This window comes from Pomacea canaliculata, linkage group LG4, assembly GCF_003073045.1.
Source record: "Pomacea canaliculata isolate SZHN2017 linkage group LG4, ASM307304v1, whole genome shotgun sequence".
In the NCBI taxonomy this organism is placed as follows: domain Eukaryota; kingdom Metazoa; phylum Mollusca; class Gastropoda; order Architaenioglossa; family Ampullariidae; genus Pomacea; species Pomacea canaliculata.
In genome coordinates, this window is record NC_037593.1 from 8,729,981 (window position 1) to 8,757,025 (window position 27,045).

General features: G+C 37.1%; 1 protein-coding gene across 1 annotated transcript; it reads right to left on the minus strand.

Annotated features, from left to right (window-relative positions):
• Positions 1-2,933: 2,933 nt before the first annotated feature.
• LOC112562754 lies at positions 2,934-27,045 on the minus strand. Its single transcript, XM_025236225.1, has 29 exons — positions 26,772-27,045; positions 25,447-25,643; positions 25,021-25,131; positions 23,916-24,041; positions 23,543-23,709; positions 22,528-22,719; positions 21,885-22,280; positions 21,117-21,455; positions 19,396-19,973; positions 18,160-18,846; positions 16,808-17,003; positions 16,363-16,508; positions 15,926-16,206; positions 15,641-15,785; positions 14,489-14,645; positions 13,789-14,139; positions 13,192-13,545; positions 12,168-12,327; positions 10,423-11,744; positions 9,619-10,248; positions 9,093-9,215; positions 8,335-8,925; positions 7,956-8,108; positions 7,158-7,290; positions 6,584-6,932; positions 6,007-6,172; positions 5,466-5,650; positions 4,771-5,024; positions 2,934-4,354 (listed from the first exon to the last, which is right to left on the minus strand). Exons 2-29 carry the CDS (start codon positions 25,631-25,633, stop codon positions 4,212-4,214), a joined length of 8,622 nt encoding a protein of 2,873 aa, XP_025092010.1. The 5' UTR covers positions 25,634-25,643; positions 26,772-27,045; the 3' UTR covers positions 2,934-4,211.

Consider the following 27,045-nt stretch of genomic DNA (forward strand, 5'->3'; position numbering starts at 1 on the left):
AAACAAGGATTTTGGGTGCCTCGTCTTCGTTCATCCACCCCCAAGCTTCCTGTGACCTTCAAGAACATGTACCCATTTTCTCTCACTTTGGGCAATATGGTTGACCAAAAGTTACTTCACCAAGCAGCACCAGAGTGGACAGGGTGTGTGCTGCTCAATTTGAGGTCCTTCCCTACCAACGTTTATGAATTTTTTTCAAGCACACCTGGCACTTTGGGTCAGATTTTTAAAATAATTTCTTCATCAGAAGTGAATAGAAATATTGTGTTCAGGCTTTTTTTTTTGATTGGATTGTACTCTATTATAACTTTAGTGCTTGGCTAGTATTCTTTCAGGTCTTTAAATATACCATGACAGTATGCATTTACTTCAGTAGGTCAGCCCCAGTAGTTCAGTAACCTACCAGACCAGCATGGTTTATTTGTGCATGATCACATGCCCCTTTTTGTGGTACATGTGTGTGGGCATGTGCATATTTGAGCAAGAGATTTGCTATATAAAGAAGTTGCTTGTATGTGTACTCATGTATATGATTTAGGAGCACATCTTCGTTCATGTGTGTGAATGCGAGCATACCTATGCACTTTCTAAAAGACATTGTTTGAGGGCAAAAAAGTGAGATGTATGTTGAGTGCAAGAGAAGTTTTCATTGTTTAAAAAATACTTTTGCCTGAAGTATCAAAAATATGGCATCTGTAGCTTATTCACAAGAAATTTTGAGCTTCTTATTTAATTTGTTCACCAAAGATGAATGTGCTGTTCTAAGACAAACAGAAGACAATTTCTTTGGAATATGCTAGTATCTGTACACTGTGACAATGGCGCCACCTGCTTAAGCAATGTTTACTTTAGTTCAGATCAGCAGTGTTATGTGCATTTAAAAAAAATATTCAGTTTCATTATCCTTTATAACTTTTGTATATCCCTTCCCTAGTAAAATTAACAATGTACATTTAAAGATGATCAGGTTTTCTTAGATTTTGTCTCACACCATTTTAATAGGGTCTAAATTAATATGCCATTAATCATGGCAGATAACCAGCATAGTGGAAAGATAGTGTTCTGTTTGAAAGGCTAATGAGCTTTTAGCACTATTGCTACAGAAGGGCTGTTTGTAGAAAATACTCAGTTTGGAATGCAACTTTTCCCAGTATTTTAGTCCAGTAACATTAAGTTCATTCAATGCATTTTTGTGACTGTTAATTAACTTGGATTTGATTGACTGGTGGGGTACTTTCAGTCAGGGTGGAGTCAGTAGACAGTAAAGTCCTCAACATCTGTGAGAAACTGCAACTGTAAGGGAAACGACTATAGTGAAATGCATTTTACCATAAGCTTATTGATGTGTGTAGAAACAAAAGTTAGTTCCTATGGTATATTTCTGGTAATAAAAACATCACCAAACTTCTAAATAAAGACTCAAAATGTGGGAAGAAACCAGAGCACCAAGAGAAAGTAGGGGAAAGGATATGCTCCACATAGTGGTCCCTGCACGAAATCAGTTTTATTTTCTCTCATCGCTCGCTGTTTTAACAAAGTGAAATGAGGACTTGCTATATATAGCTTAGGTGCTAGTTCTGAAAGCTATAGAAGAATTAAGGGTTGTTCTATCCGTGCTTACTTGATCTCAGGTTAACATACCAGTCGGCTACAGCAGATTTTTCATCTCTTTATGACAACATCGGGGACTTTTCTTTATTGAATGTTCAGTAATAAAGCATCTGGTGAATATTGTCTAATAATAAAGCATCATTAATTAAAGATCTCTGTGAGACAGCATCAAATCAATGAACCAAAGGGATGAGCTGCATCCAAGATCCTCAATTGTTTCATCAAACAAAATGTGCAAGGCTCGTTAAGAAAACCCTTTTCTAGTATACATGCATGCTACTACGAACCTTTTTCTATGATGGACCATGTATATTTCGTGATGAACCATTTTTGTCTTTTCTTTCTCTCTATCCCATGTCCCTTTGTTGGTTCAGCAGAAGTACTTATATGTTTCAGTTACTGCCGTAGTGAAAGGTTCTGACATAAGATTATCACACCATTTTATATTGCTCTACTTGCTTTTTTCTTTGCTACATTCTAGAACTAACTTTCAGCACAGGAACTATTGAAAATTAAACTGACAGAAGGTATGTTGTGATTTGTGATGGCTGTTATGATTTGGTCTAGTTTTCAGTAAAAAGGCAAATGACATGAAACAGCTCACAGAAATACAGAAGGTAGTGAAATGTTTGCATGTTGCCCAGACAAAAATGTCTATTGCAAAATAAACATAGACATACATCAGTTTTGTGTATTAAGCTTGAGTGAAATTTTTGTGTGAGCATGCTTCATGGGTCATGCATGTTATTGTTTGATTTTCTCAGCAAGTTGTGTTTATCATTTATTGAAATGTTTATTCATGTCTTAATTGTTGTGCATGTGTTATGCCCATGCTCTGATATGAGTCTTATTCCATGTTACGCAAGTCTGCATCATTATTATAATGTAGGTCGCTGTGTGCTTAGATGTGACACTGGTAACATTATAGGTTACACAAACACAGATGAAAAGAAAAATAAGCTGCCTAATCAAGTTATTAAAACAGAGCCATCTGTACGTGTCACAGGGCACTAGTTGCATGGTGAACAAGTAGACTGCTATCCTCTATTCATGGGCACTAATTTACCCGAACTCAGACAAAGAAATTGTCGCAGCCATATGCTCCTCGAGGAGTAACAAAAAATAAACTACTACTAAAACAGACAGGGAACTTGCTGATTTAGTTAACCCAATGGCCAATTCATTAGCCACTGAATGAGTGAAGTTACATAACTATCATAGCAATTCCCCCCCCCCCTCTCAAAAAAAAACCAAACAAACAGGTGCATGTGTTAATCATAGAGTGAAGCAGGAAACGTGCAAGCAAAATGAGAGAAAAAAAAGCTATGGAGAAAATTTATTCTGACCAAATGATGTACATCAGACAAGTATTAGACAATGACAAACAATTTTTTTTTTCATTTGGAAACAACATTACCAGTGGAAACAATGGGCACCGTGTGGGTTGTGATATTCTGCTTTGTTTTTTAATAGTATCTACTACTTGGATAATGAATCCAACAATACAAACCATGCAGCTGAGTACTTATATGTCCTATCTACCAGGTCTAGAAAATTGGTGAACTTATGATCTTTATCATATGTAATAAATATGGGAGAAAGTTATTGACAGAGAGTTCCTCTGATAAATTACCAGATGGTAAAATGATATAAGCAACCTACCCTGAGTCTATGAGTAGGAGGTTTTCACTGCTAAATGTGGGTTGCCAATATACCCCGCTCGCTGGATAAATACAAGTCTCAACAACCAACCCTAACTTTAACTTAAAATATTTTATGCATCATAAAACCTAATTATTATATGTTACGCCTGAAATAAGAGCAGTTGCTCTAAAAAGTTTAACAAAGCTCTATGAAAATTGCTCCAGAGTTTATTTTGTAATTATTACAGGAAACAAATGCTTGTTGCAGAAACACACACATTCAAATAAACGTTCTCATATGCACATATTCATCCTTATGTGTGCATGCACGCACTTTTCTTTAATGCATATACACACTACACTTTTCTTCCAATGTATAAACTAGGTTTTAAAGTATATTTTAAGTATTCATATCAAACAGATGCAGTATGCCAGCAGCAGTATAATCTGGGAATGACTCAAGATTATTCTCTGCATTCTTTTGTTACATGCAGTAACATTAATAAAAGAGAAAAATTAGAGAACAAGTAATTTTTTAATACAGATTTCACCCCAAAAAAGCTAACCATATGATCAGAAGATGACTAAAATTGCTAACTGAAACTAACCAACAAAATGTCTGAAATGGGGAGACAACATATGCTTAGTTCCCTTAATGATGTGCCAAATTTTGATGAAATGGAGAAGAAACAAGCTATCCATGACAACAAACAATAAAATGAAGTTCTTGCTAAGAATGAATTTACAAGAAATTAAGCAAAACATGGTTATTTGCGGCAATTGCAAGTATCATGTGGAAAAAAAACATACAAATGTACAGTCAGGTACAAACTGACAGCTCCTTGACTGTGCTGACCCTTGACCAATCTAGAGTTCCACTATGGTTGCTTCAACTGACACTAGGGTTTTTGCATAGAACCTGCTGCAAGTCTGCAGAGTTAAGGATCATCATCAGTCTCATCTGTAGGATGCAGCCCCTGATCGCCCCACACTGGAGGGAGGATAGCGGTAGGTGCTGCCCCTTGTACTGCCATGAGCAGAAGAAATGTCATGCAGTCTAGGTTTGTTGTCATACTGTTTCTCGTACTGTGATGCATAATCTGGAATAAGAAAGCTTCAAGTGAATGACAGATGAAAAATGTAATTCTGAGAACATGCGTGACTAAAATGTATAAGTTTTCAAAGTACTTTCTGGAACCGTGCTGCATGAACATGGGTGAGGGTACAATGTGACTGAAAGGGTTATTACCTGGCAGTACTTCCTGTCCAATAAAACAGTTGCAATTAGTTTAACTTCAAGGACAACTCCCATCTACACAAACTGCACTAGACTTGCAGTGGAGAAATGTGAATAAATCAAACCTTAAGTTAACTCTAGTTTAGCAATTGAGAAAGCTAATACACACCTTGCTTAGGACTGATTACTGTTGCTAATTTTGTTTTTTAAAACCTGTACCATTATTTTGCATATTTTGCACACATAGTAATTCTACAACATCACCAATGATTTCTGTACCTCTTTCTTGCTGTTCTCGAAGATTTTTCTTCTCCTCCTCATCCACAAGAGCCTGGTACTTGTTCAGCAAATATAGTTTACGCACTGGTCCCAGAAGGAGCAAGATTGTAGCGTTAACTAACAGGCCAATGGCCACCGCAGCATCACGAGTTCGAACGGCCCCCAGAATGGCCCAGGCACACCAAACTACCCAGGTAGGCACGGCAAGAATAGCAATGCCAAGAATCCAGCGAGACTCACGATGATTCTTTCTGCTGTGAACATGAATAATCATAAGAAAGTTTATACGAATAATCCATTAAATATATACTTAATTTATGTTCATTTATAATGTGCTTATCCCCCGTCTGCAAAGAAATCTTGGGTCCTGTAAAGGGAACATCCGGGGTGAGATCCGAGTTCCTTGTGGGAAACGGAACCCAACAGGATTTGGAAGGGTTAGGGTTAGGGTCCCCACCACCAAAGTTGGGCTCGAGATGATTTACATATACACACATTCATAAAGGAACCTGAGAACACACCTTTAGGGTATAGGGATCAAATGCACACCCTCCACAACACACACAGGTGTGTAGAAATAAAATGAACAAGAGAAAAGTGCTCATATCTGAGTTCATATTCTTACATGACTGTTGGACCACCAATCTCAATGATTATACTTTAAAATATTTTTTTTCAGTTTCTCTTTCACTCACCTGTTGAAAGTGCACAGACCAAGAATAATAGTAAGGAATATGATGACCATAATGTAACAAAGGGAGAGCACCAGTCCCTCCTCACTAAAATCATGTGGAGTGCACCGTGGCCAGTACTGAGAGTTGTAAAATATTCGAACCACTTTTGGTGGCTCAAGAATCAGCCACTCCACATTAATGATGACCTGTAACATAAATCTAATGGTTAAAAAAAAGTGGATGAGACCCTGTAATTGGTGGCATTCAATAAGGAAAAAACTAAGTTATAATTAGATAAAATTCCATGAAAATATACATCAGATAATCAAGTATGCATGTTACTACCTCAGAAAAAAATCTATTAGGGATTACCAGAAAAACCCAAATATTTATACTCTACTAGTATTTTTGCAAAACTTTTAGATAGGTTTGTGACTTTTTTGTACCCACCCAGATGTAAAACACAGTAAAATAAAGAGAGTTCACAGCCAGTTAGGAACTGAAGATTTACTTACCTACATCAATCATCAGTGAATAAGACACAACCACTACAACAAGTTACCTGCACCAGGACAAGCAGTACCACAATCATGAAGAAGCCAAGGGGGCGGCCGAGTTTGTTGTACTTGACTTCAAACACATCTTCTTTCTCCCGGGATCGCCAGCAGTCAACCAGCTTCACAAACAGTGATCCATAACAGATAGCATAGCAAATCCCCAGACAGAATCTGTCGAAAACATAGTTTTATGGAGGATGAGCTAGTGAACATGTAAAAGAAATAGTTACATTCAGACTGAACTAGATTATTATTGCTTCTGTAAGATCTCTCTAGATCTATTGTTAATCATGACAAAGAGGCAAAATTATGATTCAAGGTTGGATTGTGATTGTTTACATAGATAAACTGGCCTATGTGAATTTACTGACAAATGCATAAATGAAAAGGAAGATATAAATACTTATGCGAACTTAGAGCTGCCGAGTACATTAGGAACATTTAAATGTCACTGTGATGTCTATCACGATATGAATACTTGTATGAAGAAGAAGAAATGCCTAAGGAGGCAAACTAGAAAATAGCTCAGATTTTATCATAGCTACATTGGTTCTAGAAAATCCATAAAAGAAAAGGACCAACCTCCTTAAACCACAAAGCTCCATGCTTGCATGTGCAACAAAGGCAAATACCAGTCCATACAAAAGAATGATTCCAAATGCAAGCACATATCCAAGAATGGATGTACCTCCTCGGACTGGGTAAACAACAAGCAAATAGATGAAAAGTGCCAGTGATGAAAACACCCCTATCGCTGCCAGTGTTGAAACAGCAACACCCCACATGTCTGAGAAACGGGAAGTAACTGAAGGGATTTTTTCCACATAGAAAAATTGTCCTGTCTGCGGGTCATAATAAGTTCGGCCCTCATCATTAACTTTCGCTGACGATGTACTTGGCTCATATGTCCAGTCTCCAGTTGATACTCCAGCTGTTGAAAAATGTAATGGTCATCATTTTACATACTTTTTGGAAGTCACAGGTAGTTTTGCTACGTAAAAAAACATCTTTTTGTGATGGAAATATAAATAATTTAGTCTCTTCCCTGACCACCATCAAACCAGATAACATTTGCGCAAAGTGTATTTTTTTTATAAACTAATATGTTTATGTAATAAACATATGTTATTTATGTAAAATAAAAGCCTCTACTTACAGAGAGACACAGGGCCTGAACACTTGCACTGAGAACCAACACAGTTGGAGTTGGGTATAACACCGACATCATAAAGGCTTAAGCCCTGGTAATTTCTTGAAGTGAAGTTGAGCTGATTTGTGTAACTTCCCAGCTGTAAATAATTGTTATACGAAGTAAGGATTTTAAATAAATTCTGACATGAAAATTAATTTTGATGAATAATATTTCATTTTTTGATCACAACAATCACAGTAGCTAAATTGGCATTACGATGAAAAAGTAATTTAACCATTTAAATTAAATAATTCTTTAATACAATAAATGAACAAGCAATACAAAAATTTAGTCATCTGCAGCTATTTTCAAACACATCCAGGTTATGTGGAAAGAACAAAAAAAGAATTTCTGCATTAGTAGTCACAAACTCTAAAGATCCTTCCATCAATAAATTATGCCAAAATGATCTTTTCAAAGTCTAATTTAATTGATACTCAACAGTAGGAAAGAGAGGTTTGATCTGGTGTGGGCAATGATGGTGTTTGGTGGGTCAAATAGAAGCCATTAATGAAGTATGACTAGCTGGATAGCTGCCTTAAACCATGTGTGGTCCTCATTTCACTCCCCCAAATTTAACTAATCTTTCCTGCTATAAGGTGGAAGCTCAACCTTTAAGCTGAATATACATGCTCATGAAGTACTAGTGTAAAAATAGATTATTTGATGTTTTGTCACTGTAAGTCATGTTTGCAGACTTATCCCAGCAGATGCTTTCTGCTGCAAGCTTTTGCTAATAGAATAATAAAAGCCTCAACTTACAAGGGAATAGATATAGCCAGAACCGCTGGGGTCACTGTGAAAGTTAAGGATGTCAATGCCAATATTACCATATCCATTTTTGTCAAAGGAAAATGAGAACGAGTTGGATCCCAGAAGGGTAGGAAGCACTCTGTACTCAGAATTCAGAATGGCCTGGAAATCAGAGAACAAAGATAAATATAAAAAATAATAGCTACTTTATCATAATATGACTGGTTAATATTATGTTCATTCAAAGAATGTTAAAGTTCATTTTTAACTAGTCTGGTATTAGAATGTCCTTTCCAGTGGGATGATGAAAATAATATTGATCACAGAAGTGAGGACTCACAAATACAGAATAACCTTAAACAGCCTGCTGAAATATCATTCTACTTACTTCATAGATACTCTGGTGACGATTTTGGATTATGGACAGGCAAGCAGATATCGTCAGGGAGGAGCTTTTGCAGGATGGGATGTTGTTTAAACCTTGTGCAACCATGTACACAGCAATGATAGTGTGAAGGACAGTCGGATCATAAGGCACCATGTCATCAGTGATCTGCTCGGTCTTTGTACACAAGGAAGAGAAAGGAAGTGGTCGCTTTGCCTCTCGAATGACACACTGATGCAGGGTCTGGTAAATTTCTTCAAACCAGTCATCTGGAACTCCTTGGCGGTTAGTGTAAGTTAGAGATTTGATAAAATTGCGAAAGTCATCTACCATAACAGAATGTGCCTGTAGAGTGATAGCCCCTGATGCCTCTTGCTCGAGACCAGAAACAATTTCGCTGCTTTGGCCCCATGTGGTTGTACCAAGCCAGACATAGCGGCCAGCTAACCCTTTGTTCTTTGCAGCCTGAAGCACGAGACGAGTGTGGTCAGGAGTTGTGAAAAGGACAACAACTTTAGAGCCCACCTGCTGGCCCACCTGCTCCAGGATGTTTTCTGCATCTGCTATGGAAGCTAGCTGAGGCAACCCAAGTGCCTGGAAAAATGCAAATTTCAAGTATTTTTAAGAAAGTTAACATTAACATTTTAGGGTAGATTTTTTTCAGCTTCAGATGCTTAAATTTTATGATATAATGGGGGCTGCAACATTATTCTTACTTTATTTTATCATTTAAGCTATGAAATAAATGAATTATCATTTACCTGTCCAAAGCACACAGAGCGTGCAGCACTGGCTTGATTAAGCAGCTCATTCATAGCACCTAAATTGCCTGCCCCTTGTGTGTAGATGATGGTGGCATAGTCCCAGCTCAGATAATCCATAATCTACAACCCAGAAGAAATTCTAGCTTATAGTGCATGAAGATGGTCCTCATAAGATTTTGTGTCAGATGATCAGGTTACATCTGCAGCCAATCATTCAGGTACATTCATTTTCAATGAATGAATAAGTCCAAGTTCTATTTTAAACTTTGTAAATTTGTTTTGTTCATTTTACCATTTTATTCATACACATATAATTTTTAAAAAGACCTCAGCACTGCAGTCAAAATGCTTTAATCTAACAGTCTTCACCTCGGTATGAACCCAACATCTCATGACATTTACTAAAACTTCTAAGGGCTTTGAAACTGCTGATATGTAATTTGAAGATAAATATTCCTACCTAAAATTTAACATAAATAAACATTAATCCCATTATGAATACATGCAACACACACAGACTTACCTGTAAAATGATTAACGCCTGACGCTCATCAGGAGGTACTATGTTCAGAAAGTTTGAGGACATATAGTATTCATTCAGCTCTGAGCTAGTGGCTGTTGGAGAAATCAAGGTGATGTTTGTAGATGCAAGAATTTCGCTTACACCTACAGCATTCTCATTGCCATCTGGTACAATGGCCACAACTGTTGATGGGGCAATTACTTGTCCAGTCAAGCTTGTATCACACAAAGCATATCCACTGAGAAGATTGAAAATATCTTGATCTAGCCTGAGAGTAGAAGAGCAGGTGTCCAGAGCTAATCCTCCAAGACGAAGAGACTCTGGATAGCGCAGACCACTGTTGAGGTTAACGCTATTGATAGCATAGAAAAAAGCCATCATTCGAAAGAAGTCTCTGCCAATAACTGTGTTGCTGCACATGAAGGGGTTGTCAGAGTAACCTTCATGAATATCACCCACAAAAACTAGGTTCAGAGCAGAAGGTGAGGGCTTCAGCATGTATCGAGATGGCACGTAGGGTGGAAATTCACATGTACAGTTCACAAAAGGTGTGCAGCGTGCTTCGTAAATCACATCATAGGTGATGTCAAGCTTTACCTTCAGAAAATGGGTGTCATTGTAAGATCCAACCTGTCAACATGTTGCAACAAAAGAGCATTATTTTCTTTATCACAAATTTCATGTCAGAAACAGTTCACTCTTTCCTTTTTGTTATTAAATTTTTATCATTTTAGATCTACATCAAAAAAGATTTGCCATTTTAAAAATTTTAGTAGACTCTAATTAAAAACAAGGATTACTTACATTTCTATACATGTACGATGAAGTCCCATCATTACTAGTAGTCACATTGTACACATGAAACCCTCTAGAGCTTTGTCCAGTTGCCTCATAGTAAAATGGCTGCATCGTATCGTCAGTGAAGTTGACTTTCTTTAGATGCTCCAAAACAATGTCACGCCTATTTCCCGTGACTTCAAACTTGGGACAAATACCATCAGTTGCTGCACATACCTGGTACAGTGCTCCATGGATTGCCAGACCCACAGAGAAAACAGCATTGACAACATACAGAACATAGGGATCTTGGATGTAATTATCTGCACGTGAAATGCCACGAGTTTTGTCACACGCAGCAGTTCCTGAACCATCAGCATTCCACACACAGCCAAATAAAAATTCATAGTAATCTTGGAACCAGGGGTCAGTGCGATAGTTGTCTGGTGTTTTTCTTTCAAGATATACATCATAACCAGGAACATCTGCTGTCTCAATGTCAAAGATGATGACATTCTTACTACTACGGTCTCGAAGCAGATCATTTAGTTGGCCATCCAGGTATCTTGGATTAAATCCCCATCTGTTGGTGGCCACCCACAAAAATTTTTGGGCTGTAGGATTTTTCCCAGCAGCCTTCAGGATAGGGAAAGGGTCATCAACAAGCAAAACCACCACTGAGGCTTGTGGCACGCTTGTGACTTTGGTAATAACTTCTGTAGCTTCAGCATCTGTAATAACTCCAGTTTCTCCGACAGTGTAATTCTTGGTGATGCAAACCAGGTTCAGTAATGCTAGACGCATAAACTCTTCTTTCATCATCTCACCTATTGTCTCAAATGTGCTAATCACCTGTACGTTGGTCAAGTTAAAGAATTTCAAGTAAGAGATAACAGCACGTGATTGTTTGTCATCAGCAGGCACTGACCGCAAGAGATAACTGTAGTGTACTGGATCTTGCAACTCCAGCCCCATTGCTCCATATGTAATCTGAGGGATACCAATGGCGCTCAAAATTTCAGCAACTGCAATAGTTGCAGAAGTGTCAAAGGGGCCAACATATGCTAAAATTTGCCGTGGGTTGACAGTAAGCCCGCCAGGTAAGACAAGAGGAATCCTCCCACTCTGAAAGTTAGCCACCAAATTAGCAGCTCGGAGTGGACTTTTACAGACGTCAAAGCCAATGCTACCAATGCGCACACCTCTTAACAGTCCAGTGAAAAGGCCTGTCTTATTGCTGATGACTTCGACAGCATAGTTGAAGGCTTCCAGCAACTGGAGACCCTGGCGATCATTGATGCTGCCACATGCATATGGTGAAGCACTCCCATTGTGGACGTCAAACAGCCCTTTATGTTTAACAAGAAGTGAAAAGTTCATTAGGTCATAATGAAAAGTCATGAAGATCTTCATGAAAAGTCTGCAGGTCATAATGAATAATAATGTAGGACACAATAAATGAATCAAATCAAATGAATTTCAGAGCATCCTTTTGCATTAGAAATATATTTAAAGGTATATGAACTGCTTGCTGGCCTTTCAGCTCAGAACAAAGTATAGCATCTGTTAATAAGTTTTTCCTTATTTATGTAAAACTGACAAACATCAACAAAGAACATTCAGGGACTAGAATTGTTCTCAATCAGAAAATCACATGTACATGACTTTTCAAAGGCAAAAAAAAAAAAAAAAAAGAATCAGACTTTAATGAACATTTAAACAGTATAGCTACATCTAAAATCCAGTAATTCTTGTAAAAAGACAAAAATTACCTATAATGTAAAGATCACCAACTCTGTATGAGAAGTTTCTGAAGTTGGATTCAACCCCCAAACACACAAGACAGTCTTCACTACATTGTGACCTGACAGAGCTGTATAGGGATGTATCCATAAGTAACGCTACTTTTCCATCGCTTGTTAAAGTGCCCACCTGAAAAATAAAATGTTGACAGTTCATGGAACAATATGCTTGAGAAGAAAGTGAAAATCTCGCCTTATCTGAAGCAGAAGAATCCTTCCCCACATTACCTTCATACCCATTGGGGTGGCTCTCCACAAGAAACCTGTATTTGCTAGTCATCAGAATAAAGTAATACAGGCTTAACACTGAGTACAGGCTGAGCACTGCAACCACAGTGAAGCAAAAATAATGTTCAATGACTTTGCAGCCCCACTGCATATGGTCATGTTAAAAAAAAAGAGCAGTCTTAAAAAAAAGCAAGTACTTTACAGCCTGCTGTTTGAGATTTTTCATACTTAAAATGTACTTTACTTCCTGAATACTTTAAACAATTTATGCTTCAGTGACATAAAGCAGATCTGTGAGCTCTATCATCATGCAGATACAGTATGCACAAGTGAGGGTTTTAAACTAGCACTTGAGAATGACTTTTGGGAACCTTAGTACTAATAGGCCCATGTGCAAACACCAATGCAACCATACTTATTTCTCATGCAAAGCAGGTATTTCTTTAGTTCCACATAATTTGTCAAGATTACTGCAAAGTTCTCACAGATTGTAGGATTGTATATATATATATTTACAGTGAGAGAGAGGTCTTATCATAAGTTTTTAAACTATTTATATGAGGCTTTCAAAAGAAAAACTTACTCATTTGTAGGAACTTTTTAGACTATGACTGATTTTAGAAAGCACACAGAAAAAGTATGCAGAAACAACACTTAATTAATAAATAAATATGACCACTAATATTTTTGCTATTTATATATAGCTACTTATTTTGAGGAATATATATCAACAGACACAAAATAACACAAAAATAAATATACATACATTGTTAGATATTCCATGCTCATTGTAAGATAGAACCTCAAAGTTCCTGTTGGCTTCACGTTCAACAAAATCAAAAAACAAATTCACTATATCTGTGAAAGTTTCATTGTCCATCTTTTGCATGATGATGTCCAAAGTATCAAACCCTGTCAAAAACTGTGTGCAAACACCAGAGTAGTTTGCTCCACATTTGAGCTGTAGAGTTTCATCCAGCGCCAGGGCCAACGCATGGACTGCATTGATGGTAGACAGAGTACGCAAATCCTGTTGCACAGAGTTACTGCGGCCCAGATTCTGTTGCTCACAAGCTTTATTATATTTAGAAGATCCAGCCAAGTTACACTTGAACAAAGCCTGAATAAATGAACAAAATAAATTTTATAGTATTTGAAAATATGAAGATTATGAATATTAACCATAAATTAAACGATTTATAGCTACTTATACATATTAGGAAATAAATATGATAAGAATTTTAAAATAAAACTTTAGAAGATTGACTTGCTGACACAATAGCACACATAAGTCATAGAGGTAAAAGTTCATTTACATAAAAATTCCTTGTATACAGCTAGTGGAGTTCTTCACTAAACCTACCTCATAATATTCTGGCAACCAAGGGTTGGTGGTATTTGTTAATGAAAGGTTCTCCAAGTAGCGTATGAAGCCAGTTACTGTGGGATCTTGAAGTCTGAAGGCCATGCTACGATAAACAACATTTTTTGAAGCAAAGCCCAATCGTTGCAGATCCCACCACCGGTTGGAAATGAAAATGATGTCAGATGTAAGATGATCGTTTTTGTACTGCAGCATTTCTGGAATATACTGATCTGGTTCCGAAAACACAGCCACAAACTGGGTGGTTGATTCACTGATAGATTTGAGGATGATTTCTATTGTACCATCTGTCTCGAATTCAAATGAAGCAATAACACATATGCCATAATCCTGAAAAATATAATTAAAAAAAAAGAATAAATAAAAATAAATCCATATCTCTCACTTGCACCTACAAAATAGCCTTTATAAACAAATGGCCACCTTCTAAATAAAATTAATAATATATTTAAGATTTACTAGAAAACATGAAGAACAATTACTGCTACCACCTCAAATTGGTTACTTTCTTGCGATTACCACAGGAGGAAAAATGTCACTCAAAAAACAAATCTGCCCACAATGAACACAACCCACAGATTTATCAATGATAATACATATGAAGGTTTGAAGCAAAGAGCACAGCTACGCAGTTTGAAATTTTATTGTTATAATAGATAATAATACACAATGACAGTACTTTTAGGTATTCCCGAAATTTATCACGAGCTCCTCGACTGCCTTCATCAGGGGCATTCAAAGTGATGACGTAAAACTTCTTCAATTGTCCCAAAAGGTCGGCCATACCTTTAGCAATCAAAGCATCTGATGGTATGGTTCGGAAAAATGTTCTATATCTGAAACAAAACAAAATAAAAAAACTACAGTGAAAATAATTAACAAGTGATTAAAAGAATACTTTGTCCACAATTGTGAATTCTAACAATGCAGTCCACATCAGGCCAAATACTGTGAGTATGCTGAGGACAGCTTTCATCCAGTAAAACTGCTAAATCATTTTGTAGAGTTCTAGAATATTACATGCTAAAAAAAATAGACTGAAAATTATAAATCTAGCAATATAATCAATTTCTTTTAATCACAAGTGTATACTTTGTAGTGATAATACTGTATCCTGATCTTAGGGTTAACACCACCCCTTAACCTTAAACTGAGGCTTCTTTTTCATTCACCATCCTAAACCAATAATATACAAATACAAGGTGGAGTGAGATACTTAATTGTTCATTGTCCAAAGCTGGACTGTCCCTTCTTCATCCTCACACCTTTACACCACCTGACAACCATTCTAAAACTACACCTAACAGAATAATGTCAATATCTTGAACTTTAATCACACCCAAGGTTCGTGGGATCCATGTGACAGTTTTATATAGTTACAGCATGATAGAGTTGTATAGTCTGAATGCTTCATTATCATTACCTTTCCCAACTGTCTTTCCAAATCAAATTAGTCAACATCACCCAATGAAGTAATTTTGAATTTTAATTAGAAGAACAAGTTGGAATTTTAAGATCAAAGTTGAATTTTTAAAAGTCAAGTTTAAGAGACAGTTAATACATCAGATTGAGAATAAAGGGTATTGCAACTGCTCAAAAATACTCAAGACTACCAGATGTTAGAAACAATAAATATGACAGTTAAGTAGACTTTCTGAATCATGAGTTTCTGAATTGCTGCTGCTTATACATTGAAATGCATATTTCATTCATGATTCATAGTCTTTAGAGGTGGGCCACAAGATTGAGTGACTTGGATATAGTTCATTAATTTAAATGCATTGTATATATACAAAAGTCAGGTCTTGAAAAAAATTGATAAATTCCACACCTAGTCTTATTAAACAGCTGGGGAGCTGTTGCGAATGGTGTGACAACAGGCATGTTGATCATTTGCAGGAGGTTTGCTGCTTTCATAGTTGACTCACTGTCATAGGTCAACCAGGAGATGAACTTTGATGGATCTACCATACTACCTGAGAATCCAGAATAAAAGTTTCAATAACATATAAAAAGAATCACGGAAAAAAAGATTAGCTATAAGGCTTTCCAAATAATAATTATAAATTTACACAAGTCAAACTCAAAATTTTCTACAATGTTTATGTTATCTCACCTCTATCATTCTTAACTGGCAATGTTCGCCCCATGACACCATTAATGATGGCTGATGACCGTGGTGGATTAGTGCAACCATCAAAGGCAATGCCACCAAGTCGCACACCATGAAGACCAAGTCTGGATAGGGTGCCGCTGTTTACTAAATCGAGAGCATATTTGAATGCTTCAGTGTATTGCACTCCATTTGTTTCTCTCAGAAGGCCACAACTAAACATGGACGATCCCTTGAAATGTACATCAAACACAGCTGGAACCAGGAGGTCTCCATCTATATACCTAAATAAAAGTAAACAAGGTCAATGATATTTCTTGCTTGGTTTTGTTCAGGAAGCTTAAACTGTGACCTTTCAATATTTTCAACACAAAATTTCCTCAACAAATATTAGAACGTTGCTTTGTGAGCTGTAAAATTGCATTTCCAAAACAACTCACCAGTAATTCTGATAAGTAAACATGTAGAAGCACTCCAGGCAAGGTTGGTCACACATTGATAACACTGAAGACGTGCTTGTGCTTCCGTATAGTTTGATGTCCTGAGATGTCTGTATTGTGTTGGACTGAGGATCAACTGTACCTACCTGAATAAAGCCAGACTGTATGCTACTGAATGACTGACACATGACTAGGGATACAAACAGCTTAATTAATTTCTATTTTTAGTAGTATATAAAATAACAAGATTATGCTTCACTCTCATTCTTTTGCCATTTCCCATCTTTCTCATATGAAACAATGCATCAATACCTTTGCCCACATACTGTCTCCCAAATTTATCTCAAACATGCTGGAAATAAAATGTTATTCTGTCAAAAATGAGGAGAAAGTATGTAACCATTGTAAAGCTAATGAACTGTAACACATGACTAAACCAGCTTACACTGAGAAATGTGCCTGATACAAAATTGTAGATGATGAAGGGAACATGACCACTGTATCCATCAAAAGAAAATGTCTGAAGAGGCAAGTCTTCTATCTGGAAAGACACTTTGAGTATCTCATCCAGCAAGTCCATTCCTTTGCTTGCAGCATTGGTGAAAGCTCCACACACTTGGTTGTAATTCTGACCACAGTAGCTTGAAAGAAAAAAATTATTACCTATGATTAGGTGAATCATGTCTAGATGATCTTAATACCAGCAGTCAATCAACCATGCCATGAAATGTCTACATAATTGTAACATGGGGTATGGGATTTCATGGTTAGTTTAATTTATTCCTTGTTACTCCTCGAGGAGCATAGGGCTGCAACAAGATCTCGCCAGCGGTTTTGGTTTTGGACAGCCCCCCTCAGTTGGGCCCATGTGATTCCGATGTCCTTTGCCTCTCTCTCTACTGTTCTTTTCCAAGCCTGCTTTGGTCTCTCAACTCTCCTGTTCCCAGGAGGGTTCCAGTCAAATGCCAGCTTGACAATGGTGTCCGCTAGTTTGCGCAGGGTGTGTCCTATCCAGCCTCATTTGCACTTTTTAATGTCTTGGCTAGTGGCATTCTAGTTGGTTCTTTTCCACAGGGTGCTGTTGGAGATCTTTTCAGGCCATCTTATTCCCACGAGCTTGCTGTTTCAGAACCACACAGTAGGACTTCCTTCACATTTGTGTTGAAGATGCAGATCTTACTCCTTTCTTTAGTAACTTGACCAGGTGGCCTAGTTTCCAGTCTGTTGGTAATAGCTCTTGTTCCCAGATCTTGTGTAGGAGGGTTAGAAAAAATTGTTGCTGTCGTTTCTGAGTCTGCCTTTAGTGCTTGTGGGGGTATGCCATCTGGGTCTGCTGCTTTGCTACTTTTCATGCTTTAATGATTTCTATCTTAGTGGGAGGGCTAACATGCGAAGTTGTTCAGTTGCTGGTACTATGTCAGGTAAAGGTGACGGAGAGGTCGATTCAGGATTTCTTTGAAGTGTTCCATCCAGAAGTCTCTTTATCCTGTATCGCTTGTTATGGTCTTGCCGTCTTTGTCTTTCACCGGCTTGTTTGGGTTAATGCTCCTGCCTGACAGAGTTCGTGTCATTTCGTATATGGTACTACACAATTATGTAAGGACTACTGCACCATCTTAAAAATTTATTCAATAAAATGGAAAAGAGGAAAAATAACCGTTTGTATGTGTGCACACAGATCTGGGTGTTTGCATACACACAAGAATGAAATTATACATGCATTTGTATATTCATGTCAAAAACTCCCCCCAAAAATAAAGGGCTTTTTGCTTTGCACTAAATAAACAATAAACCTACCGTAGGAGTACAGCATTCAGTCCACGAGCAATTGCGTAGACAGAGTTAATGACATGTCCAACATTTAGCTCCTTTACAAATCCCGGTGAACTGGTCACAGATTTGTTAGCAGTGTCAGCACATTGAGACTGATACCGACCCATACTGCTGCCTCCTAGGGAACAGTTGTACAGAGCTTCAAACCATTCTGTAAACCAGGGATCAATGGTGTATGTATTTACACGCTGCTGGTCAAGCCAACTGAAGAACTGTGTGAGAGGTGACAAGCTCCAGTCAATGCTAATGTAACCTTCACCTACCCCAGTGTATCTCTGCATGATGGTAGTATCACTGCCAAGAGTTGTTGTGGCAACATAGTTGAAATCACCTGTGGTACCTAGTGCACTTAGGTACATCAGGAACTTTTGGTGTTTGTCTGAAGAAAGCAACAACACAACTGGTCTAACATTGTTGTGAGCATTGAGTGCATCAAGGACAAAACTGGCTATATCATCGAAATCAAATGATGCAACAACGCAAATGCCTGCTTGTGCAGCTAGCCGTTTGAACATCATCACATCTTCTTCTGCATATGCATCTGTGCTGTACATGACCTGAATATAGTACCATTTCAGTTTTTCCAAAATAAGGATGATGGCTCGCAGCTCATCCTCCAGACTGGGAAAAACCTTAGCATAATATGGATAACTGCAAATGAAAAAAATTGAACACATATATAAATATCTGTATGTTTTATCTATTACTAAAAACATATTTATTTACATGTCTTAGCATGTTACTAATCTAACCTAACGTTGTGCAGTATAAAACAGTCCATTGCCGCCCCAACACCCTCAAAATTTCATGTTTATTCATTCCATAAATAAACATTATCCTCAACATACACACTATACCTGGTACTTTATCAAAGAACACAATAGTAAACTTGTACAATTTCATTGCTATGTTCAATGGGCTACATCTACCACCCTCATCTTCTCTGTCATTTCTCTCTCTCTTGCATGCATGTGCACACATACACTCTCTTGTACCTCTATAACACCCCTTTTAAAAAAAAAGGATAAAAAATGATAGTACTGAAGTTTGGAAAAATTCAAACAAAATTCTTAAAAACTATATTTTAAAATATCTTAAAACCATGTCACTTTGAAAAAGAATCTGTGTGCTTTGCATGATAAAATGAACAAGAAAAGCAAACAAAATTTAATTTTCAGGCTCATTTTCTGCAAAATCTACCTTGATCTGTCATCAAGCACTGATGAAGATGCCCTGTAGCCAATCAGTGGATGTTTAAAAGTATTCATGAGGTCAGCAGGAGTAATAGTCAAAGGTGCATCATAAGCTCCAGTGTATGCCTCCACCTTCCGTGGGTCCAGAGTGTTCCCTGCTTGATCCTTGATGGTGAGAAGACCTTGCTGCACTTGAGTAATAAAGCTAGTTGAAAGTATACTGTCCATGCAGTCATCGATGCCCAGTGCACCCAGCTTCACCCCATGCAGAATGCTGCTGTCATTGTTTACCCGGGTTACTGCATAGATCATGGCTTCTAGGTAGAGAGGGTGGATTTTTGAAGCAAGATCACCGCAAGAGAAATTTATGGTTCCCTTACTATGTAAGGAAAATATTCCATTGATGATGACGTCACCATGGATATAAACATATTTGACTTCAGAAGGCAGTCCAAGACATGGTGAGCAACCAGTTGCAGGGCAAAGTGATGAGGGAAGTGCTGGAAGGCGGGCAAGGCGATTTTCTGTGTACATTACGATCTGATCCAAACTAACAGTCAAGTGACCTGAGATGTAATTTCCAACCTGAAAAGAATAATAATGACAGCATTCATTGCTGTTGTAATAAAAGTAATAAACAATGCTTTCGCCAAGATTATTTTTAGCATTCATTGCTGTTGCCCTTTCTCATAAGAAATGTAATATTATCATTATATTACCTTCTGGACTGACACAAGCTGGACTATTAATGTATGCTTTGTCCTGAACACATTTAGGATGTTGACATTTTCTAATCCTGCACTTGAGCATTACAGTATCTACTGCTTTATACAGCTCAGTATACTTAGTGTAATGTGATCAGCAATTCTATTCTCAATCAAGGGTGCTCACCATTCATTCACAGCCGAAGAAAAATTACTGTGAGAAGATGTGCACTGTCAGTGAAAATCCCTTAAAGTCTCTTATCAAATTGCAAAATTTTGTAATCGTTTTATACCTTAAATTTGTTTTTGTAGCTTTTAAACATACTCAGCTTGGGAGCACACATAACTTAAAAACTTTGAGTGAATTTATGGATGCCAAGAGTGTTTTCTTAGCAAAGCATAGAACCTGACTGATGCTCTATGAAAGATTATGATTCAGAACGGTTGTGTAGAGATTTCATTACATTAGTAATGCTCACTACTTTTTTTAGATGTGGATGTTTTGATAAGAGTGTACTCTGAAAATTGGGTGTATTTATTTTTAAATTGGGCATGAAGAACGCTAAGAAGTAATTAGAAAATTTCACTGATAAAAGAGCAGGCTTGCAAAAAGTGGAGAAATGCATGCCCAAACAATTAAGTTGTTTTTGGATCTGTGATAAGATTATGTGTTTGGGTGTGATATGGTCCATGACACGGATACATTGTCAACCTACAAATCAACAAATCTTCCCTTTAGTGTGCTGGCGTGTCATCATACCTCTAATTGCCCTTGTAGATGAATAAAGTTGTATTGAATTGAATTGAATTGAACATCTAAAAACACATTTTCACATAAAAATAAAAATGGTTAAAACATAATGACTTATGCACCTGAAGAAAATAAATGTTTAATTCATTCAGGGTATAAGTTACTCATCTTGATTGTTTAAGGCCATCATTGAAAACATTAAAGATTAAAAGTTTTATAAGAATTCCTCCTGCTCAGTACAAGCTGAAAGTAATTAGTCTGCAACCCACTCACCTCTCTAAATCTGTATACCGCTTCACCTTCACCATTTGGGATGTTGTTGTAATTCCAGATAGAAAATGATGGATTGACAAGGTCTCCTTTGGAATCAAACAAAAGCTTTTTGGCTGCATAGTATGGTGCATACTGATCAGAAGCCAAGCTAGGAACACGTTCACGAGCAGCATAAATAAAATTAACAGCCTTCAGATACACCAGAAATTCCTGATGGGTCATGTTTACCAGTGATGGGCAAATCCCTGAGAAGCCAATTCCACATCTATCAGCTTGTGCTTTACGAAGTGCAGCAGCATATGCAAAAACTGAATGCACAGCTGGCTCAACAAACTGATCCTGTTAGGAAATAGTTATTGCACACTTTACTCACACTCAATTGACAAATTATTACAAAGATATGACAATGTTTAAAAGTGTTCTATGCTAATTAGAATGCCACTTTTGATGTCTGGCAAAAAACAAAACTTGTAAAACTGGGAAGCAGAAACAAAACAGACATTTAACTAATAAAAGCCATAATGTTATCACCCCTGCCTCATATCAGAGTTCATCATGATTACACTGAACAAGTCTTTGCAAGAGAGATTACTCCTATCAGATGGGTTAACGCTTCAGTTCAGAAGTTTATGTGAGTAGTCAAGCATGTATGTTAGTTTGTCACAGATGAAAATAAAAAAGTTCATCTAACTTTATTAGGTGCTTGAAAACAACAGGCAATATTTTTATGTGTGCTAAAAATAAAGTCTTCAGTAAAACTTAAAATACCTGTACAAAATTGAGTCGTTTCCGTCTTTCTATTTCAGCTGCCGTCAGTCCCTGGTACATTGATGAACATGGTGACTTGCTGTTGGACACGCCATTAAGCCTGCAGTTGTATTTCTGCATATACCATTCCTTGAACCATGGGTTTTCCACAGATGGATTTTCTTCATCGATTCGTACCCAGTGGTCTTCAAACTCTACAATATAGCGAGAAGCTGGCACTATAGAAATTATGCCTCGAGGATAGACAATGGAGAAGTCAGAATCCAAAGGTACAGAGTCTGTGAAGATCCACTGTAGCTTGCCAGCACCATTAACATTAGCACCTTCTCTCAACAAAGCAGATGCTAGAGGTGTACTACCAAGGAAAACTGCACCAACAGCATCGGCAGCAACAGCCTTGAGGCAGATGAAAACAAAACAAAAATCCTCAAAATATTATAATCTAATCTTTGTCAAATTTGTAAAAAAGACAGATAATGATTTTCTGTTAAAGAGTGTTTATCTGTTTGCAATATTACCACTGTTACTTTGATAATGGTTGGAAGAAAATAGCTTTCAAATTTTACAGTTATTTAATTAAAATTGGCAGACATCAACAGTACATGCTGCAGGCTCAAGTACAACGAATAGTGCTAAGGTTTACTTGTCCAAGAATGCTTTGCGCAGTTGCTTGTGTTGTGTCATCGGGATCAGCTCTGATGGCAGCAGTCAAGCAAATGCCTGCTGAAGCCAAAGCTGGTCGCAATTGATCATAGGCTCCTTGTCCATATGTAGAGTCTTCATACACAACTACAATGTACTTCCAGTTTAGGCGCACCAAGAAAAGACCAAGGACCTATGGACATTTTAAATTATGTAGCAATGTTTACTTGTTGACTTTGAAGGTTTAAGATTAAAGAGTCTTCTAAAAGTTCTAGTACTATTTTAGCTGAAAACACAGCTATGTTATAGGGTCACCTGAAGCCTAGATTTTATTCATTCTGTATACTAAAGCTCAACATATGAGCAAATAACTTATTCAATTCCCAAAATACAGCTCTTTCAACATTCCAATGATTTTCTACTGTTTTTTTATAAAGATGTTATTTCCTGTGAAGTCATAAAAAAGTACAGTCTGTCATGGCAATGCCTCACTATAGGATTAGCATAACTATGCTATGTTTTATGAACATAGCAGCCACTGCTGAAGGCTCAAATTCAATTTGGTTTGCTTTAAATGCAAACATGGACATACTGATTTATATGTACCCCCTGACACCATTTTCTACTTCTATATACAAATATTTGCAATACTGAAAATATTGATAACCTTCAGAAAAAAAAATCTAACATGACTATCGTCAACATTATGGTTATGGATTGTTTATCTGAACAAATATGCATTTTCACCACAGTACAGAATCCTATGAGAATTGCAACAACCATAGTGGACATCTATGCATATTTATTATAGTTTTGTGAAGCACGCTAAACCTACTGTAAAGTGGAGAGGGGAATAGGTTAAAGGCAGCAGAAAGATTTAAAGGCAGCAGAAAGATAGGGCTGAGCTCCTCTTCTACTATACACTCGATCGAAGTTCACTTCCCCTAGGTTTGAAACCTTTTAAATTTAAAATGCACAATAGCTTTAATCTAACATCATTCAAAAAATATATTCACCTGTGTTAAAAGTCCATCTGGTGGTATAGTGCGCAGGAAGTTAGAAAACATTTTGCTGTAAGTCAAGTCAGGAAAAGTAGATGCATAAGAGATGACTGGGATATTAAATTTTTTTGTAAAGGACAAAATACCATTTGTTGAACCGCTGTCAGATGTTCCCACAATACCTGAAAATTAAGAGAAAATTGAATCAAACCATTCTGGATATCACCTCAATGCAGCTAGAAAACTTGTCAGCACCTACATTCAAAATTCTGTTCTACTGAAGCTTTAACTCATTATCAGTTTTCATCTTTATTAACAACACAGTTCATCAAAAAGCTTCTGAAAAGTCCTAACATTTTTTCAAATAATCTAAAAGTCTGAAACTAACCCAAAGTCATGTTGGAAGGAGAGGCCACACATGACAAAGTGTCTGAAGACAAACCAGGAAACAAATATGGAACTGCTGCCACCGCTGACTCATCACTGCTTCCACAATACAGCATAATCTGCATGCCTATTGTACAAGGATCAACAAAATTGATTCATAATTGCCATAAAGCAGATTTATTCTAAATTTCCTTTTCTTTAACAAAATTATTTATGCTTTATACCCCAACATAAATAAACGTCTCTATAGTTTAATATAATTTCATAATGAATTGGAGAGGAATAAACAAATTCCTAAAACTCCTTCATTTAAAACCTGTTTCAAACTTAAATAAACAGCTTCATCTTCTTAATTTACTTCCAAAGAAAAGCTGATTGTGTTAAAAATGATTTAATTTGCTTACAAACGCATTATATTTCCGACATTCATTTGCATCTTAAAACTTTCTACTAAGCTTGCATTTCAAGGGCTACACAAGAATCAAATCAAATCAAATCAAATCAAAACAGACTTTATTGTCTGCCCAGGAGACCCAGGGCAGAAATTTGTCTTTGCTCACATACCCATACAGACATTTAACACACAGTTAGGAGTAAAAGTGAGGAGTAAAATAGTGTTGATTGCACCAGACCATCAAAGCAGTGTATGTTTATCCTAACAACAAACCTTGGGTGACCAAGGGCCTAAAAGCACTGCTGAACAAAAAGAAACATTTGTTCATCACGGGCAGAAGCCCACGACAGAAGATTAGTACAGAGGACCATGATGCTATCCGTTGGGTGGGCAGAGGCTCTACAAGCATACTAGTTAGTCCGCTTTCAGTAGTTTGCCGGTGGACCAATGAGTGTCGACGAGATTGAAACAGAGGTCGAGTTAGCTCTCGCCATAAACCCGATGTGTCAGAATGCGGCTCGTGGTTACATCTTGAGCTCGCTGGAGGGACCTGCCAGACGTCGAGTTATGATGCTTCCGCATGACGCAAGAGATACGCCGAGAAAGATCTTGAAATACTCTGGCTCTCGAAAACAAGGTCACAAACCAGTAAATAGATAAGATACAAGGATGAGTAAAACAATATCCAACACTAACAAATGCTGTTACTAACCAAGGCGTATTCCAGGCACATAATAGTCAGTCAGGTATTGTCCATTTAGAGTTTCATTCTTTTTGTTGATGAGATTCAGAGCCCAACGCAAAGCCTCATATGCCTGCATACCTGTTCATAATGGATAAGGGCAATGTCAGTGATTACAACTGCAATTTGAAAGGAAAAACTATAAATAGAAAACTTCAACATTTACAAAAGCACTGTGAACAGGTTATTAATGTAAACTTATTTTGTAATTGCTTTAAGTTTTCTTTTAGTTAGCTTTTCTTAATTTAGGCAATTAAGTTATTTGCACTGCTATGTGAGAAAAGTACTTTATTATTATATTTATGATACTTATCTTGCTTTCCCTGTGAACATATAAGTGCATTTTTTTTTTTTTTGCGCTATGCCATTCATTTACTCCTTATTTATTCCACTTACTTCCTGTTGGCACACCACATCCATAACCATTTGATCCTTTTTCGTGTATCTTGATGACACCACCTATTATGGCTTGTGCACCAGACTGAATGGTAGCGGTGCGTTGTAAATTGCATGTTTGTGACACCAAGGTTTGAGCAACAATGCTGGGGCACAGGAGTGCCAAAGTCAAAATAATAGATGCCATCACAGTCAGCCTGAAAAAAAAGGCGCTTCACTGTACAAATTACTTTGTGTAATTCAGTATAATAAGAAACATTATGTTCAATACACAACAGAATAAAAACCTTCTTTACCATCAAGTAATATGAATGGTTCCTTTACTTTCTTTTTTTTTTCTATCTTGTTTCAGAGATCATGCCTGTCAATCTTCAAAATTTTCTGTTGTGGTAGAAAGGGATATTTTCTTTTCGTGTTTTCTTTGGTACTCCAGAGTTTTTCTTCTAGTAGTCTGGCTCCCTAAGGTCTGGGTCTCTCCATGCCTGTGTCATGTACAGAGCAGCATGATGTGCTCAGGCATCTATGGGATCATCTCAAATGTACACGGGCAGTGGTGCATATGTGCATTAAGTCAGCAGTATCCAGTGTGCAAGTGGAAGATAATAGTCTGCTGGTGGGACTTCAGATTTACCATCTGGCTGTTTGCTGGAAGTCTGTGAAGTGGGTTATGAGTAGACCTTTGTATTACTAAACATGTACACTGTTCTTTGCTGTGTAATCCTGATTATTTCTCATTAGTTTAGTCCTTTTTACTCCTCGAGGATCATGTAGAGCCATATGATTACTTCTCATTATGAAACAGTATTTTTAAACACTTCATATCCATATCTAAAGTGTGTGTTGATAAAATTCAGTTAAAGCACTATATATTTTACCCACTTTTCACTGTTTACACCTAAAGTTAGGCTATGATTACTTATACAATTTTATTTTGTATTTTGACTTTAATTTCTTTAGGAAAATGAATCAAGTAAATTAGATGTTCCATTTTACAAAGTTTTAAGCTTTTAGTTATAACTCTACAATTATAACTATAAAGTGCATTATAATCCCTTCCAATAATTATATGTATTTAATACTGTACTTTCATATATTCTGTTATTGGTGATACCATCCACTATTTTACTTCTTTTTTTAGCCATAAAAGAGTAGACCCTCTCTCAAAAGTATTCATGACAATCTCAACTTTCGTCAAGTTTCATTGAAGTGAGGCGCATCTCTGAATAAGAATCAATAATATTAGGCACATGTTTACAATCTTAAACAAAAGCCATACAGAACTACTATTAATGCAACTTGATCTCTGGGAGAAACAAAACACTCACTAGCAAACTGACGTGACCGCCCAGCACCTCTCTGAATCCTTTCCTGGGTGTTCTTGATGCTAGAAACTGTAGAGTAACTTGAAGGATCCCACCCTAGTCTGGGGATGGGACTGCAGTACCCTACTATTGTACAAGTTCGTTGCTGTGCCCAGCCCCTGACGGACTGGTTTGATACACACCGTGGAATACTCTTACAGAACATATGACAAAAATAGAAAGCCATGTCTCGACTGTGGTTCTAAAAACACTCTAGCCTGCTACCTTCCAAACCTGT